Here is a 19,691-nt window from a genome sequence, read left to right as displayed (position 1 = left end):
TTTTATCTAATTTTACAATTATTGAATTATTTTCTATATTTAAATTATAAAGTTGGTAGTTATGAAATAATAATAATTTTATATGATTTGGATTAAATAATTAATATTTTTATATATTAATAAAGCTGTTTTGGAAAATAGAGAAATTAATTATATTATTTCTAATTTTGGATTTGAACACTTTATTAAAAATAATTTGTAAAATTGATGAGCAAATAGTATTTTCTATATACAATTAGCGTTGGATTTAATTGGGGTTTCAATTACTATATTATCCCTATTTGTATTTGAAATTACCTAAACTACCCCTAGCTTACCACTAACCCTAAGTTTCAAAAATGAAACCCTAATCCCATTCCAAGTAGCCGCCACCTTTCTTCTTTCCCTCAGCAACTTGCAACACAACTGCTGCAGCCTTTCCCTTCTAACAGCAAGCACACCCACATACCTAATTCCTTTACCATGAGAGAAAGAAGGAAGAAGAAATGAAAATAAGGAAAGGGATGAGAGCAGAGGGGGATCCGAGAGTGAGGAAGAGAGCGTCGGGGGAAGAGCTGTCCACGCCAACATCACGCGCCATAGTGGGAGAGGGAGGTGGTTCGCGTCCTACCGCAACTGCTGAAAGGAAGCTGCCCTCGCCGATCTGCCCGCCGCCGTTCATGGATGCTGCTGCCACCATTTGAGTCACGAACAGAGGGCACGCATGAGGGAGTCGTCACAGAGCTACCGTTGCCGTCGTGTCGTAGGGCACGCCATCGTTGCAACTAGGTGGCTGTTGCGACGCCGTTCATCATTGCCCGACCACTGTCAAAGCTTGCGTCGCTATTGAGGAGCCATCGCTGCCAGATCTGCTGCCGCCTAAGCGTTTGGCCGAGCCTCTGCCACTGAAGCTCCACGCCGCTGCTGCGGCCGCCAGAAACCGCCACTAAACCCAGCATCGTTTGGTAAGCGCTAAACTGTCTCCAGCTTCCTTATCCATTAAAGTTCACCTCTACCATGAGAGTTGTACTGAGGCTGTTTGTGCCACCGCCGGAACCACCCCGGAGCTACTGCCGTTCACCGCCGCTGGTGTTGTCCGTTGCCATTGCTTTCCATTCAAAGCGGCTGCATCGCTGCTTCCACTGTTCTGCTCACCGGGAGTGGCGCAGGTGTTGCTGGAACCACCATCGGAGCTGCCGCAACTCGACGTAGTTACTATTCCCTTGTTGTGGTAAGCATGTTCATGTTTCAGAAAACCCTGCTTTAGTATTATGTTATGTTTGGTTATAAACTCTAAGATCCTGGTAACGTAGGGTCATGTCCTGAGCATTGTATGCTGCTTTTACGTTGCTGTGAGTGCTGCGAAAGTGAGCAGGGCTGAGTTGTGGTTGTCGTTGGTTCTGGACTGAGAAGAAAGAATTCGATTGATACTTTTGAGTTGTGGTTTCGACGAGTCGAGGTAAGGACTTTTTATACAAACTGATTTATTTTAAATTGGAAATTTGTTATAACTAGATATGCTGTACGAAATGTAGTTCTGGGGATTTATGTGAGTCTTATGAATTGTCTAATTTTATCTTGAATGAATATGGTTGCCTGTTTGATTGAGAAAATGTTTGATTTTGATAAGTCGGAGATTTCTGGATTGGTTGACTTGAATGATTTTTGATTATCTGAAAATTGAGTTTTTGTTTTATTAGAAACTGATTTGGTCTTGAACATGTTGGAAAGAGTTGGTGATTGGTTTTCTTGGGACTCGAAAAGGGTGGCAAAGTAAAAGTTTTAGAGGAGATGCTGCCGAAATTTTTATAAAATCTGAGACTTTATTTGAAACCAATTTTTAAAAAGAAATGAATTATGCCTTGAATTGAATTATAGATATATGAAATAGGTTTGAGCTCTTTTATTAAGAAATTGTTATATTTTGAATGTAAACTATTTTAGAAAAAATTAGGTTTTAAAGTCAATTTAAAGATGAAAATAATTATGCTTTGGAAGTTGATTAAATAAGCAAATTTGAAGGAGTTTTAATGGATTTAAAAGGAACTTGGATTTTGATTAACTAATTTCACTTTACGACGTTTTAAGAAAAGTTTGAAGTATTTTAGGAAACTATGACTTAGTAAAAATGATATAATTCCCGAGCTTTTGGAAACAGATTTAAGAATGTAATTGAAATTGGCTTTCGGTTTAAATGACTTGGTTCTGGTCTAAGTAAGTTGTTTTTTTTTTAATTGATTCAGAATATTTGGACGCATGACTTGGTTTTGGTTTAAATTCAATTTTACTTATTAAAATCAAGAAGTTAAGGTTTCGGAGGTTTCTAATGAATTTAAGAAATGAGTTAGGTTATTCTCCCATGAAGTCATAAGACTCCGCTGAGGAATTTTATGACCAAATCCTGATTTAGAAATGAATAATTTTGAGTCTTTCGAAAGATTATTTTGAATTTGGCATGGTTTTGAAATTGTTTGGAAGTGTTTGAAAGACGTGGAAAGCGGCTCCGTTTTGAAAAAGTGATTATTGGCAAGATGTGAAATGAATACGGTTGTTATCTAAAAGTAAATGGGCCAAGAATAATTTTGAAGTAAGATATTGAGCCTGATTGATGTGTTGAAAATATTTTTCTAAAAACCACTGGACTACTATTTTATATTAAGATTATGAAACGCTATGCGCCCGAGAGGGGTCGAGGTTGAATCCCACCTGTCGAGGTAGCGGCGGCGGCGTAAGGGCAGTGGTTCATCCCACTTGCGCTTAGATGTGAGGCTAGTGGCAATAGATTCCGCTCGCATCCCTTCGGATCATCAGAGCGTACAGGCGCAAAACCCTGGATAGTGATTTGAGCACTATATCTCGGGGGTTCCCACACCATGATTCCGAAGGGCAACATCTCCATGGGGATGTGTCGGGTTGGCAGTTTAACCGACAATGTGATATCACAGCTAGTATGATAGGCATTCATCATTTGCATTTATGTGACATTGTTTGGGTGTGCATATTGTAATTGGTTTGCCTATTTGAATACCTATGCTAATTGCTAATTGCTACAATTGTTGTAATTGCTATTGATTATGTTCAAACTACATTATTTGTGATGAATTGGTTGATAGTTGAGTTGTTTGGGCCGGGGGCCGTGTTGGATTGGATGGGCTTTAGGCCGTGATTGGTATATTGAGTTTTAGTTTTGTATAAAGTATCTAACCGGTTCAACATAGACTTAATGAACCTATGCTTGGAATGGGATGATCACTTATACCGCGTAGGTAACTGCTTTCATGGTTGCGGTCTAAAAAAGTATGAAAAATCAAACTCTTACAGCATAGACTTAATTGAACCTATGTTTGGGACATGTTGGTCATTCATACTGTCTAGGAAAAACTTTTTAGATTTTGCAAGAAAGGAAAAAGGTTTTGCTTTAAATTCTTTGAGAAATTTACCAAGTCTTCAAAAGGAGATTTTCTGGATTTCTAATGTGTGTACTCAAGATTTTTGGAAAGACTCATAAGACGAGCAATGATCACTGTATTCTAAAAATAGTTTTATTTTTATGTATCTTGTTATAGTAATTTCTGTAACCCTATAATGAGAACAAGCGAGGACAACGTTCTCGCTCCCCTACATGTTATTTCCCTTTCAGGATATGGATGATGGAGCTTCAGAAGAGTTATGGTTATGTTCTGTTTATTCGTTATTTTGTATTATCTTAGCTTTTATTTTTCCCTCGCTTCCATCTTTATTAAGTTTGTAAGAGGGATAGGTAATTATGATATGTATATCAGTAAGCTAGTGTTATGTGTGTGTGTGTGTGTATATATATATATCTGGTTTGTATGTACATGTATGTTTATGTTTTTAACGAAAAAGTGTTTATGAAAGGTTATGTGGTTTTAAGTTTTAAACATGCTCATATTTTAGTATTAAATATTATAAGAGTCGTCGTAATACTCGAGCTATCAAAGTGGCACAGCCGGAAGCGTGACATTTTGATAGTTAGGGTGTTACACAGTCCAGCTTATCCTATGGTCATCTAGCCTAAGTTTTTCACAGAACATTATATATTAAATGCGAGAAACATAAACCATACCTTGTCCTATTTCTATGTAACAACCAAAGCAATTTATTTAAAATCAAGGCAGCCCCTCAAAATTCAACTAATCAGCGTCCTCCAAGTTTTAGTATTCACAATTTCAAGCTCCAATTATTTATTCACAACCTAATACACATTTATAACACATATATATCCAATTTAATACTCAAAGCTCAAATTCAATGAAAATAAAATAGAATTATCGTATCCTCACCTTACCCAAGCTTCACATAAGCAAGAGTGAATGTTTACCTCAAGCTAATTGGATCCTAAAACATCAGAAATTCAACATCCCTTCTCAAATTTTAAAAATTTGGGAAAAGAAGAGACTTAGGTGAAATAACAAGTTACCTACGAAATTGTTCCGGTAGAAACGTAGACCTCGACGTGGTGAACGGGTGGCCGCAAACGGTACGGCGATTGGAGCTCGAACGGAGAAGTTACGGGGATCGGAAGGGTTTCGGTAAAGTTCATTTTTCTTCTCCCCTAAATTCACTTCAGTTTCGTTTCTGTTGGAATGAAGGGGATGAAGGCTTGGGTTCATTAAAAGGGATGGTCCGGTTGGACCGACAGCCCAGTTCAACCGGTTCGGTCCGTTCGGACTAATTTTGGACCGATTTTCCGAAATTAGTGTCAAAATTCTCGTTTCGATGAGCTCTATCCTAATTTAATATAATATTCGCATTTCTAATTTTTCTTATTGAAAACTAATTTATTGACTAATTATCTACTAATTAATTGGTGTTTACATTCTACCCACCTAACAAAGAATTTTGCCCTCAAAATTCAAATCTAGTTACCTGAAAAGAGATGTGGATAGTCCTTTTGCATATCTGATTTGAGCTACCAGGTATGTTCCTCGATACCAGCTCGACTCCAAGCTACTTTTACCAATGATACTTCCTTCCCGTGTAATCGTTTAATACTAGTACCATCAATTCTCACTAGAATTACTGGAAGTGTTAGATCTTCTCTTACTTGGATTGGCTCTGGTTCTAGAACATGACTTACATCAGGAGTATACTTCCGAAGCTGTGACATATGAAACACGTCGTGCAAATTCAAAAGATATGGTGGTAAGACAATTTTATAAGCTACTGGCCCAATTTTCTTGAGGATCTCAAACGGTCCAACATAACGGGGATTTAGTTTCTTAGTCTTAATAGCTCTTCCCACTCCAGTGGTTGGTGTAACTTTTGGAAAGACATGTTCCCCTTCTTTGAAATCCAAAGGCTTTCGCCTCTAATCAGTATAGCTCTTTTGGTGGCTTTGTGCTATAAGCATTCGATTTCAAATCTTCTTTATTTGCTCAGTAGTTTCGGTTATCATATTAGGCCCTAACAAACTTCTTTCTCTAGTGTCATACCAACATAGCGGAGGTTGACATTTTCTGCCAAACAGAGCTTCATATGGAGCCATTCCGATGCTCGCATGGTAGCTATTTTTATAAGTAAATTCCATTAATCGCATATATCAGTCCCAGCTCGCCGGTTGGTCCAAAACACAAGCCCTTAGCATATCCTCCAAGGTCTAAATAGTTTTCTCTAACTGACCATCTGTCTGAGGGTGAAACGCAATACTCAAACTTAACTGAGTCCCAAATGCATGCTAAAAGGCTCCCCAAAACCTTGATGTGAAACGTGGATCTCTGTCAGATATAATGGTAGAAGGCACACCATGCAACCTGACAATCTCTTTATTGTACATTCGAGCCAATTCTTCCATTGTGCAACTTATTCGAATGGGAAGGAAGTGAGCTAGTTTTGTCAGTCAGTCCAAAATCACCCAAATAGCGTCACAACCAAACCGGGTTCTAGGCAAACCTATCACAAAATTCATTGCGATACTCTCCCATTTCCATTGTGGAATCTCTAAAGGCTGAAGGGTTCCTGATGGTCTCTGATGCTCAATCTTAACCTTCTGGCACGTTAAACATTTAGATACATGCAATGCCAGATCATTCTTCATACATGGCCACCAGAATATCGCTTTCAGATCTTGATACATTTTAGTGCTCCCTGGATGGATTGAAAACCCGCTCTTATGAGCTTCCTTCAAGATACTATGTCGTAGGTCTCTGACATCTGTCACAATAATCTGATTCTTGAACCTCCACAAACCATCCTGACCTTCTGACACTCCCCATTGTTTTCCTTGTTCAATTGTTGGCAATACTTTATGTAACGCTTCACTATCTCGATGAGCTTTCAGAAGTTCTAATTTAAAATCACTTGAAATCTGCAACTGACTCAAATACAAAATTCCATATTCTTTTCTAATTCCCAAATTCAAACCTTGAAATGCCCTTAGTAATTCTTCTTCCCGTAACATCATCCAAGCTGCATATAAAGACTTCCGACTCAAGGCGTCCGCCACCACGTTCGCTTTTCTTGGATGATAATTCAATTCAATATCATAGTCTTTCAGAGGCTCCATCCACCTCCTCTGACGCATATTCAACTCTTTCTGCTCAAAAAGATGCTTCAAACTCTTATGGTCTGAGAAAACATGAAACTTAATGCCATAAAGGTAGTGCCTCCAGATCTTAAAGCAAACACAATAGCAACAAGTTCTAAATTGTGTGTTGGGTAGTTCATCTCATGCGGCCTTAACTACCGTAAGGCGTATGCTACAACATTCTGGTGCTGCATCAGAACGCACCCCAAACCTTTTAGAGATGCATCACAGTATACTTCAAATGGTTCACTTGGTTCAGGCAATTCCAACACGGGTGCAGTAGTCAACTTGTGCTTCAATGCTTGAAAACTCTCCTCACATTCCGGAGTCTAGATAAAAGGCGTATCCTTCCTAGTCAATTTAGTTAAAGGTAAGGCGAGCTGTGAAAATCCTTTAATGAATCTGCGATAATACCCTACCAAACCTAGGAAACACCTGATCTTTGTCACTGAAGTTGTCGCTCCCAATTCATCACTGCTTCCACCTTAGCAGGATCCACAGCTATTCCCTGCTTACATACCATGTGGCTAAGAAACTTTACCTCATTCTTCCAGAACTCGCATTTAGATAACTTAGCATATAACTTCCTGTCTCTCAGAATTTGTAGTATAGTTCGCAAGTGATTAGTATGCTCCTCTTTAGTCTTAGAATAAACAAGAATGTCATCAATGAAGACAATAACAAACTTGTCCAGATACGGTCGGAAAATCCTGTTCATATAATCCATAAATACCACCGGGGCATTAGTTAACCCAAAAGACATCACTGTATACTCATAATGACCATAACGGGTTCTGAAAGCATTTTTCGGAATATCCTCATCTCTAACCCTTATCTGATGATACCCAGATCGCACACACCGGCACCCTGTAACTGATCCATTAGATCGTCGATTCTAGGCAACGGATATTTTTTCTTCACAGTAATCTTATTCAACTGCCGATAGTCGACACACAACCGCATACTCCCATCCTTCTTCTTTACCAGTAACACTGGTGCTCCCTACGGAGAAACACTTGGTCGGATAAAATGCTTACCCAACAGATCCTCCAGCTGAGCTTTCAATTTAGCCATTTCTAAAGGTGACATCATATAAGGAGTAATCGAAATCGGACCGGCTCCAGGCACCAACTCAATTGTAAATTCAACTTCCCAGTTAGGTGGAAATTCATTAATATCATCCAGAAACACATCTGGAAATTCACATAGAACCGGAATTCGCTCTAAACTCTGATCATCACCTGATATTCCCGCAATTAGTAACATAATACCCTGATATTCAATTCTTGAACAGTTTACTATCATAGAGTTCAAATAGTAACGGTTCATTACAATCAGTGTTTCTGACCCTTCTGGCATAAACTGTACTGGCTTCTCAGAGCAATCAAGCAAAACATGATTCTTAGATAACCAACTTCCTGGTTATACCAGCATCATCTGGCTACAGGATACGTCGTGTTCCCTACCACCAATAATGAGCTTCATCTTGCAACTGAAAAGTTCCAAATTCAACCCATTGCTCTTCAGGAACTTGTTGTGCCTGTAACGCCCTTTTCATAGCCTGAATCCAATTATCTGCATCAGTGGGATTTGAGGTTCCCCTAAAAGTCGGAGGGTGAACTTTCAGAAATGTATCAAGTGTCATATGGTCGTCTTCCTCATTATTGTTCCCGTCATTACTCTGGTTTATTTGATTACCCAGTGCCTCAATTGTTGCCTGCATAGCTACAATCATATTTTCCAGGGTAGCCATAAAGTCTATTGGATCAGTCTCTGCCAGGCCAGGAGTAACGATGCCTATCCTATCTCTACCTCGCCCGTGACCGCGTCCGCGAGTCGACATATGGTCCTTATACACACTAAACAAGTGATATTAAGTTGATCAGTCTTAATATCAAAGGTCTAATGCTTTAAGTTCCAAATGCATGCTCACAAACATTTATGCTATATTTATCAGTCAGATATTCTAATAGCACATAAACACATATACAAAGAATGCACAGAAGCACAATCAGTCCGTCTTTCAGGCTCTATAGGAATGAACTGCTCTGATACCATAATGTAACACCCTACCACACTAAGCTTTACGCTTAAGTCGTAAAACAGAGGTGGTGTGGTATTACGACCTCTAAAATAAAAGATTACATTTAATAGCAGAAGAATTATAATATGCTAGGAGCCTTGAAGAATGGGGGAAATAAAAATTGCGAAATAAAAGCGCAACGCTCAAGGAACGAGTTATGTTGCGTGCTAAGAAAACCACAACTATTAAACATAAGATAACAAAAGTAAGAATAGAGTGCCAAAAATACAAAATAACAAGCTCCTAACTCAGCCTGCGAAGTCAAGACTGGCCGGAGAATATTTACACATATATACATACATATCCAAAACCCAAAAGTACATATACATAATCTTGCCTCTCCATAAACCTCTAAAAGAATAAAAAAGAACAAGTTATGCAGAGAGAAAGCTAAGTACATATATATACATCACTGCACAACAAAACTACCCAGTAACCGCTCAGCTTTTAGAGTCCAGACGCCTAACGAGATGGCTCCCGACCTGCATCTGAAAAATAACAACACAGTATGGAATGAGAACCGGAAGTTCTCAATATGGTAAAGGTGCCACACACATAAGATATAAGGTCCTGGAAATGCCAGAGGCAATCCTAGAATGCGAACACTTAGATTATAGAGCTTAAAGTATTAAATAGAAGCCATAAAAGGTGGTTTTCTAGGAATATTTAAACCTAACTTAACTTAACCTTAAATCTAAGTCACATACTGCCATTTCTCCATAGCTCCAACTCCATCACGTATTTTCACAGATAAATAGGTAGATAAAGGCAAGCATAAGAAGGTTACGATTACTACAGGTAACAAATACACATTTAACATGGCAAGTACATATAGGCACGCCCAATTAAAGCACAAGCAAGTAGTTCAAGTAATATGCATATGATGCATGCTTGTCCTATGGCTGATGAGGCTCATCTGTCGGTTATCCAGCCAACCCGACAAGTCTGAATTGTACTTAGACTATCCCCCAACGTGCATTCCCAAGAGTCTATGCATATCTTTATATCAAATAATCAATATTGCTCAGTGGGGGTAACATTCCCGGGAATTTATATAGTGCCTGGTTACACTTACGTCGTAGGGTCAACAAAGTATCGAGTTTTCAACTTGGTACATGTGGTGGCAAGCCACGGTATTTTACCCAAGGAATCTCGTATCTCAGATCATTCAAATTCATAAGCCATATAAATAATTCAATTATAATTCATCAACATCCACATCATTCTCAATCGCATCTCATTCATCATCATACATCAATTATATTCAATCCTTATCCTTCATTATCACACTTCCCATTCCGTCCATCAATAGTTCCAATTTAAAACATAATTCATTCTTTTCTAAATAAATCAAACTTAAAACATACTCATTTTCTTAATAACTCAAAATCAAACCCTGTAACCTTTGAATCTAAATCTTTTCAAATAATCATCTAAACAAAATCTCTAATTTTTATAAAATTTTGGCAGCATCTCCTCTAAAACTCGGACTTTGCCACACTTTCGGGTCCAAACCTGCATTCTTTTCAATTAAACATACCCTTCCTTATCATCATAATAATCACCACAATAAATCTACCTCAGATCAACAATTATACTCATACAATATTCAAATTCAACAACCACAATTCAACTAAGAATTGTAGTTCACAAATCCTAGGCTTTTAACACAAAATACCTCAAATCAATAATTCACCAAAGCACCAGTTACTCAACAAGCACCAAACCAACCATGTTCATCAACAGGATACTAAGTATTAAATATACACATGCAATCCAACTTATCCTATGGTCATCTAGCCTAAGTTTTCACAGAACATTATATATTAAATGCAAGAAACCTAAACCATACCTTAGCCGATTTCCACGTAACGACCAAAGCAATTTATTTAAAATCAAGGCAGCCCCTCAAAATTTAACTAATCAGCTTCCTCCAAGTTCCAGTATTCACAATTTCAAGCTCTAATTATTTATTCAAAACCTAATACACATTCATAACACACATATTATATATATCTAATTTAATATTCAAAGCTCAAATTCAATAAAAATAAAATAGAATTATCGTATCCTCACCTTACACAAGCTTCACATAAGCAAGAGTGAACGTTTTTCTCAAGCTAATTGAATCCTAAAACATCAGAAATCAAATAATTTCAACATCCCTTCTCAAATTTTGAAAATTGGGGAAAAGAAGAGACTTAGGTGAAATAACAAGTTACATATGAATTGTTCTAGTAGAAACGTAACGTTCGAAGTGGTGAACGCGTGGCCGCAAACAGTGCGGCAATTGGAGCTCGAACGGAGAAGTTACGGGGATCGGAAGGTTACCATAAGGGTTTCGGTAAAGTTCGTTTCTCTTCTCCCCTAAATGCACTTCAGTTTCGTTTCTGTTGGAATGAAGGGATGAAGGCTTGGGTTCACTTAAAATGGCTGGTCCAGTTGGACCGACAGCCCGGTTCGGGTCCGATTCAACCGGTTCGGTCCGTTCGATCTAATTTTAGACCGTTTTCTTTAAAATTAGTGTCAAAATTCTCGTTTTGATGAGCTCTATCCTAATTTAATATAATATTCTCATTTCTAATTTTTCTGATGAAAAACTAATTTATTGACTAATTATCTACTAATTTATTAGAGTTTACATGTAACATAGTTAATTTTATATTTTAATTCTTAAAATTACAAATTTAATATTAAAATTGAAAACAAATTTTAAAGAATAAAATATTCCAAGTTATTTAACATGTAAAATGTATATAATAAATAAATTTAAATTAAAAAAATAAGATTAAGAAAATAGGTTGTTATTATATGAACAAAATCAATATTAAATTTGACTAATATTATTTAAAGATTACTTATTTATAAAGTTATTAAATTTATTTATTTTCTCAAACTTATTTCATTAGAAGAAAATTTAAAAATTTATATACAAAATCCATCCATATGAAAATACTATTTATATATGAAATACTTGTGAAATCTATATAAAAATATAACTATTATTAATTAATTATGTATTTATTTTATTTCTGTATTAACAAACTAAAGAAAAAACGTATTGCTTCACTGCTACAAAACGTTAGTATCAAAATAAAAGAACACTAATTTGTGTGTTTTTATTCTTTTTGTTTAGTTTTTTATGTCTTGTCTTGTCCTATTTTTAAAATTAAATACAATTTAAAAATGTTAATTGACTATTAATATTATAAATTTATAAAATTATATTAAATCAAAATCTAATTGAAAAAAAATCTGAGGTATTGAAATTTTCCAATTTATTTGGGGTTCATTTGATTTGCTGTCATTAACTAATGATGTTACTAGTTAATTAGGACCACAAAAATGCCGCAAATTTAATAGAGATAAAAAAAAGAAGTCTTTAGCACCCAAAATTTCATATAAAAAAAAGGATTGCATCATCTTCATTTGACTCTTCAAAATTAGCAATCAAATCAACTGACAAATTCAATATATTTAGTGAGTTAATAGTCAAAATTGTCCCTGAAAGATACTTCAATCTCCATTTTGGTCTTCGAAAGATAAAATTAATCGAATTCGTCCTCGAAAGATACACAACTTGGTCACGTTAGACCTTCCGTCAGTTGGATTATGACGTGGTGGGTTAATGCCACGTATCACAAGATGATTGATTGACGTGTCAGTTCAGTGACACCACGTGTCACTTGACATGTAAAAAAATTATTTATAATCCAAATAGTCGTTGAAAGTTCAGACGTAAGTCATTTTCATCCCTAAACTTTTAAAAATTAATCAAATTAGTCCTTATATATATATTCTTGATAATATTAAATTTAAAATATTTTTTGATACTACTAATTTTAAAAGAAATATAATTGACAAACAAAAAATAAATCTTTTTCTTACATTATTACATTTTGCTGGAATATATATATATATACTCAAAATTAAAATGTATGTATTTGTCAACCTAAACAAAATTATATGCTCAATATCAAAATTTAGAATAAAAAAGATTAAAAGAATAAGAGAGATTTTGAGAAGAATTAAAGGAGAGAGATAATTTTATTGAAAAATTTTTTAAGAAGAAAAGATACAATTACTAATTTTTTATTTGTCAATTACATTTTTATTAAAATTAGTAGTATCAAAAAATATTTTAAATTTAATATTATCAAGAAAAAATAAAAAAAAATTTATAAAGACTAATTCGATTAATTTTTAAAATTTTAGGAATAAAAATGACTTACGTCTGAACTTTCAAAGACTATTTTGATTATAAATAACTCTTTTACATGTCAAGTGATGCCACATGTCACTAATCTGACACGTGGTATTAACCCACAATGTCATCATATGCCACGTGGCACTTAATGTGACACGTCATCATCCAACTGACGGAAGGACTAACATGACCAAATCGTGTATCTTTCAGGGACGAATTCGATTAATTTTATCTTTCGAATATCAAAATAGAGATCGGGATATCTTTCAGAAACGATTTTGACTATTAACTCATATTTAAAATCTATTGATATAAAATATGAAGAAAAAAATTACTCCTCAAATCACCTTTGATTGCTTTAAGTTGTTAATTAAAAGGTGAGTTCTACCGAGAGAAAGGTTATTTTATTCCTCATGTGTGGAAGTGATGTGGCCATTATTGAAGGGCTATGAGTATAGGCAGTGCAATACTTTTAGAAATTTCAGATATTATCCTTATTTGATATTTAATAATGTTAAATGTGTTAGCGTAATGAAAATATTTAAGTTTGTGGGCCTTTTTGATATTTGATTTAAATTTTTTTAAAAAGATGGGTTGGATTGATAGTTGATATTTTTTATCCATCAAACAAATAAAGATAGAATTAATTTTTTTTATAAAATATTTATCCATCAAACAAATAAAGATAGAATGAATTTTTTTTCATGAAATCTGTGTAGGTATAATAATAATAATAATAATAATAATAATAATAATAATAATAATAATAATAATACATTTAAAGTATGTTAATCTTGAGCTTAGTTTTTTCGAAAAATTATAATATATTATTTTTTCTTTAAATAAAAGAGTAATATTATTATAATAAGAATAAAATATAACTATAATTTAAAATTTTAAAAAGTAGCAACCCAAATAAATAATTTATAAATAAAATTTTTAAATTAGTTCAACAACATTAAAAATTAAATATTTAACATCTTAAGAAAGTATATTTATTTAAAAAGTAATATGCATAAGAAAAAAATCAAATCTTTATCTTTATAGTAATATAAATAGGGAGTTCTTATGTTGATATGGTGTTCATACATTGAGTTTGAAAATTATTTTTTTAGGTGTTGTCACTAAAATTCTTTAAAATTTCATTTATAAATTATAAATTATTATTTTCTTAGATCGTTACTTTTTGAATTTTTAAATACGCTTTATTAGGTTATTAGGTATTTAATTTTTAATATTATTGAACTAATTTAAAAAAATTATTTATAAATTATTTACTTAAGTTGGTATTTTTTTAAATTTTTAAATTATAGTTACATTTTATTCTTATTATATAATTATTACTCTTTTATTTAAAGAAAAACCAAATAAATTATAATTTTCGAAGAAACTAAATTCACATAATAACCAATATAGATTTAAATCAAAGTATGCACGTACTTCCAGAATCGTCAAATATCCTATCATATGGATTTAGCTTTGTGAGTTTTGACACTCTCAGTACTTCTGGGTTTGATTATATCTATTTGGTTGATAAGTTTATTATTTTTTAAAAAAATAAATTCATTGATAAATTTATTTATTTTATCAATTTTTTTCTTAGCAAACTTATAGACAACAAACTCCTTTTATCATTTTAAGTTATTTGCTTAGGTTGTTATTTTTTAAATTTTAAGTTATTTGCAGTTTATTCTTTTAATTTATAAATTATTATTATTATTTGTTTAAGTTGTTACTTTTTAATTTTAAGTTATTTTCTCATAAATAAATTTTTTTTAAAAATTTTTAAAAATTACATATCTCAGTTAAGAGGGCTCTTGTGACTCAATTCATGAATTTGCTAAGAGAAATCGATGATACAGATTTCATGAAAAAAAATCATTTTATCTTTATTTGTTTGATGGATAAAAAATACCTACTATCAATTCAACCCATCTTTTTCAAAAATTTTCAAATCAAATACTAAAAAGCCCCACAAATTTAATCATTTCCATTATGCTAACACATTCAACATTATTAAATATCAAACAAGGACAATATCTGAAATCTCTAAAGGTATTACAGAAGATGTCTCTCTCTCTCCAAACACTGCTTACACAGCCCTCCGGTAATGATTACATCACTTCTACACATGAGGAATAAAATAACCTTTCTCACCGTAGAACTCACATAATTGAAATGTAACTTTCGGTGTTCAACCAATTGACAAATCCAAGAATTTAAATAAAAAATTGAATAAAAAAATAAAATCCGAGTAAAGAAATAAAAAAAGAAGAAGAAGAACTTGAAAACTAAGATGGTGGTGGTGGCAACGGAGACCAGAGGCAACTGTGGTAAGAAACACGTGCAGCTGCAGCAAATCAAACCACGAATAGAAGAAAAAAAGTAAAAAAATATTGCTTTTGGGGTCAAGGACAGCAGATGCAATGCCAATCGAAACTCATGGAGAAAGGGTTAGGGTTAACAAAATTTAAGGGACTCCTGGGGCAATATATTTCATAGTAAAATTAGACAAAAATCAATTAATTAAAATAAAAATTGGACTTGTAACAAGCACAATTAGCTAATATAATTAGACAAATTTTAATAACTCACCTCATTTTAAAATTAATGACTTAGGAGATAAAAGAAGACAAAATAAAAAAGTAAATACCCAAACAAACAAAGAAAGAAAGAAAGAGCAAAACCAGTAATGAATGGTGACAGTGAAAGGCTGGCGACAGCATAAATTGGAGGCGACAGAAGCAGGACGCTCATGCATCTACAGTAGATTCGAACAACGCACATGTAGAACGAGATAACGAGCAGATCTGGAAGAAGAGATGAAACAGAGGAGCTGGATAAGGTCGAATCTGATAACGATCAGGGACGATGGCGAAAGAAGTTGAGGAATGAGCAGAAGTGAAAAATAGAATGAAATAGAAAAAGAACAAGTTGAGGTCGAACCCTTGAAGAATAGAGTCAGGTTAGCAGCAGGTTTTTTAAAAATCGCTATAAATCGAATCATACAGCTGCTCTTTTTAAAATCATAATCAGAATCACCGTTAAATTGGCAAATTATAGCGGCTGTCAACACAGACACTAATAATCTGCCGCTATCTTCCGCTTTTGTTGTAGTGGTATTATATCAACAAACTCTGACGTCGTTAACAATAGAAGTGATGGAATGACTAATATGATTAATTTAAAATATTTAAAGGACAAATTTAATTAACAAAATTCTTCGGAAACTAAATTAGAGAACAGTGATCTTTCATGAATTAATTTGACTATTTACTCTTTAAAGTACTAAACTATATTTTACACATTAATTTTAAAATACTAATTTATACTTATAGATTATTTGAAATTCTTTGATTGCATTAAAAATTATAAATATTAATTTAATATTAAAATAAAATTAATCTTAAAAAAATTAAAATATCCTTTTAGAATAAAAATTAAAATACTCTTTGAGAATAAATATATTTTAATTATATTAAAAATTACAAATTTAAACTTAAAAAATACTAAAATACCTTTGTAATTAATTTTTATAACAACACAACAAAATTTGAATGTTACTAAAAATACTAAAGTAATTTTATAAGAACTAATTCGTATTATTTACTTGTATTAGGAATTAAAAATTTAAAATAATTTTAAAAACATTAAAATACTCTTATATTTAATTTTTAAGGTATTAAAATAGTCTTTTAGGATTAATCTTAAAAATAATAATAGTACTCATTTCAATTTTTATCCTCCAGTCTTTCTCTCAATATTAGAATAAAATACAAATTTTTTTATCATTTAGAATAAAATACATAATTAAATTAAACTCAAAATAATATTACACAATTCACCCAAAAAGAAAAACATTATATGGATCATCCTGGTACATATTTTCATATAAATCGAATGAGATGCATTCGATTTATAAATCTGCATAGTAAATTCAAATTACTAAGACGAATGCAAATCGAATTAGTTAGAATCGATTTATGCATGCGTGTCAACCACCCAATAAATCGAATCACTTAGAATGGGGATTTATAAATCGAATGTATCTCATTTGATTTATATAGAAATATGCACTCAGGCTATTTGTGTAAAGTTTTTTTTTGGGTGAATTGTGTAATATTGTTTTAGGTTTGGTTTAATTATACATTTTATCCTTATATTTAATAGTATAATTTTGTTTCACACAAAAAAATTATTATATTTGTTTGCTTTTTAAGTGAGTATATATATATTTTTTAATTAAATTTATATAATAAAAATTTTTTTATCATTGTCTTCATATTTAATATTATAATTTTGTTTTGCACAAAATAAAATTATTATATATTTATTTGCTTTTTACGTGATATATATATATATATATTAATTAAATTTATACAACACAAAATTTTTTTATAAGTCCAAAAATTTATTTTTTTACAGACATGTTATTATTTAGATTTTATATTCTATTTTTTGGATTTCAGCTCAATATTTAAAACTTATAAAAAAAATTTAAATTAAAAAATATAATTAATCTAATTAACAGGTTGTCTTTTTAAATTCAAATTATTTAAATAAAATATAATAAATAAAAAATTTAGATTTAACAAACTAATAAAGTACACAGCACTCTCTACTTAACAATGAGTCTTAAAGTATGAGCCATATATTAGTTCAAAAGAATTTATTAGAAGAATGAATTTACTAAAAGAGTTTACTGAATAGTAAATACCGATAATATATTAATACTCACGTATTCTAACAATATTATTCGTTAATTTTAATTAATATATATTATATATATTTTTTATAAATAAAATCAATGATTAAAACTGAAGTACCCATATTCCATGCACATTTAAAATTCCTCCTACAAAATAATACAAACCAAACACCATTAGCATCAAAATTGGTTTAATCACCTTCATCAGTTGGATGACCCACACCTGTAGTAATTAGTTTCTTCAATTGGGGGCCACAACCCTAATTGCAACCGTTGCTGCCATAAACCCTTCCTAATAAAATTGGTAAAAGAAAACTTTGTATGTGCTTTATCAACACACTATATATGACTGTTCACAACCACTACTAACTCTGTACTAAGTAGTGAGTAATAGTGTACCCTTCAGAGTTAACTCCCAAAAAAGCAAAATCATGGTGGTCACAAGCAAAGAAGAGTCTCAAGAAGCAGCAGCTACTAGTTTTGATAGAATAAGTGAACTCAAAGCATTTGATGATTCAAAAACCGGTGTTCAAGGCCTGATAGAAAATGGGGTCACAAAAGTTCCACCTATATTCCATTGCAAAGAACACGAGTCAAATAGTAGCAGTAAACCAAATTCAAAGTTCAGCATCCCCATAATAGATCTCAATAATGGTACTATTGGTGATGATGTTGCGGGGAAGGTTAAGGATGCGTGTGAGAATTGGGGGTTCTTTCAGATCATAAACCATGACATCCCAGTTCATGTGTTGGACGACATGATTAATGGAACTCGCATGTTCCATGAGCAAGATCCTGAGGTCAGGAAACGGTACTACACACGTGATCTTAGTGGGAAGGTTTTTTATGTCTCTAATTTCACTCTGTTCCAAGATCCAGCTGCTGATTGGAGGGACACACTTGGAATTTCCATGGCTCCAAATCCACCCAAAGCAGAAGAACTACCACATGTTTGCAGGTTTGTGGTTCAAATTATTATATATACTAATTTATGTTGATGTTGTAATTATATGATACTTGATATTTTATATCTATAGTTTACAAATTAAAATCCCGAATATGATAGTTGTATTTCAAGATTTGCTTCCAAACACACCAGGGGTGCCATTTGTAATATGGAACAAAAATTAGAGCTTTTATTTGGATGAGATGGCTGATCTTAAGTTAAGGAATAGGGAAAAATATTCTATATTTTCGCTAGAATATTCACTTTAATTCACATTGTTAAGCTCTAGTGCCCATTATTCACTATATCAGTTTCTTTGTAAATTGTGATACGGATATCACTACTACTTTTAAGTTTTAACATTATCTCTGCCTGAGCTTTTATTTGTTTAATTACCTTTAAATGATTTCGTTTAAGAAATCTTTTGAAAATGTTAAAATAATTTAAAATTTGGATATCTCATATAAAATTATATTTTTTAAATTTATATATATTTAGATAAAATAATATAAATTTATTTTTTATTTATTTATTATGTTAAAATATCTTTTAAAATATTTTTTATTTTTCTAGCATTTTTAGCTTTATTTAAAAATTTTTTGCCAAATATAATAAAATTTTACTTTTTCTATATAACTTAATGGTATCTAAACATACACTTGAACTTAATTTCAATAGGAATAGATGACTAATTAAACACACAGTTAATGCCAAACTTATCTTATTACATTCTTTTTTTTATCAAGATACATGAATTCAAGTATGTAACAACAAAAGTGACGGTGACAGTGAGTCAGTGACAATGAGAGAACAAATAAAATTCTCTTACCATATGATCAATTAAGACTTAAATTCCCTACAATTTTGCTCATGGATGCAGAGATATAGTGATGGAATATTCAGAGAAAGTAATGAAACTTGGTTTAACTTTGTTCGAGTTACTATCAGAGGCTCTTGGCCTTAACAAGTCTCATCTCAAAGATATTGGTTGTGCTGAAGGGCTTCTCCTTATATGTCACTGCTACCCTGCATGCCCTCAGCCTGAGTTAACCATAGGCAGTTGCAAGCACACCGATCGCGACTTCATGACAATTCTTTTACAGGATCAGATTGGCGGCCTCCAAGTTCTTCATCACGACCAATGGATCGATGTGCCGCCGCTCCATGGTGCTCTTGTAGTCAACATTGGAGATCTCCTACAGGTAACTTCTTCATCCATAA

General features: G+C 32.7%; 1 protein-coding gene across 1 annotated transcript in view; it reads left to right on the top strand.

Annotated features, from left to right (window-relative positions):
- Positions 1-17,827: 17,827 nt before the first annotated feature.
- Positions 17,828-19,691, top strand: part of LOC107459737 (1-aminocyclopropane-1-carboxylate oxidase homolog 1) — a 3,204-nt gene continuing 1,340 nt past the window's right edge. The window contains exons 1-2 of the mRNA XM_016077986.3: positions 17,828-18,482; positions 19,351-19,672. Coding sequence (XP_015933472.1) covers positions 17,956-18,482; positions 19,351-19,672 — 849 coding nt within the window. The 5' untranslated portion in view covers positions 17,828-17,955. The remainder of the gene's footprint in view (positions 18,483-19,350; positions 19,673-19,691) is intronic.

Source organism: Arachis duranensis, chromosome 7, assembly GCF_000817695.3.
Source record: "Arachis duranensis cultivar V14167 chromosome 7, aradu.V14167.gnm2.J7QH, whole genome shotgun sequence".
In the NCBI taxonomy this organism is placed as follows: Eukaryota; Viridiplantae; Streptophyta; class Magnoliopsida; order Fabales; family Fabaceae; genus Arachis; species Arachis duranensis.
The sequence above is the reverse complement of the archived record's forward strand: the minus strand, read 5'-3'. Positions and strand labels throughout refer to the sequence as shown.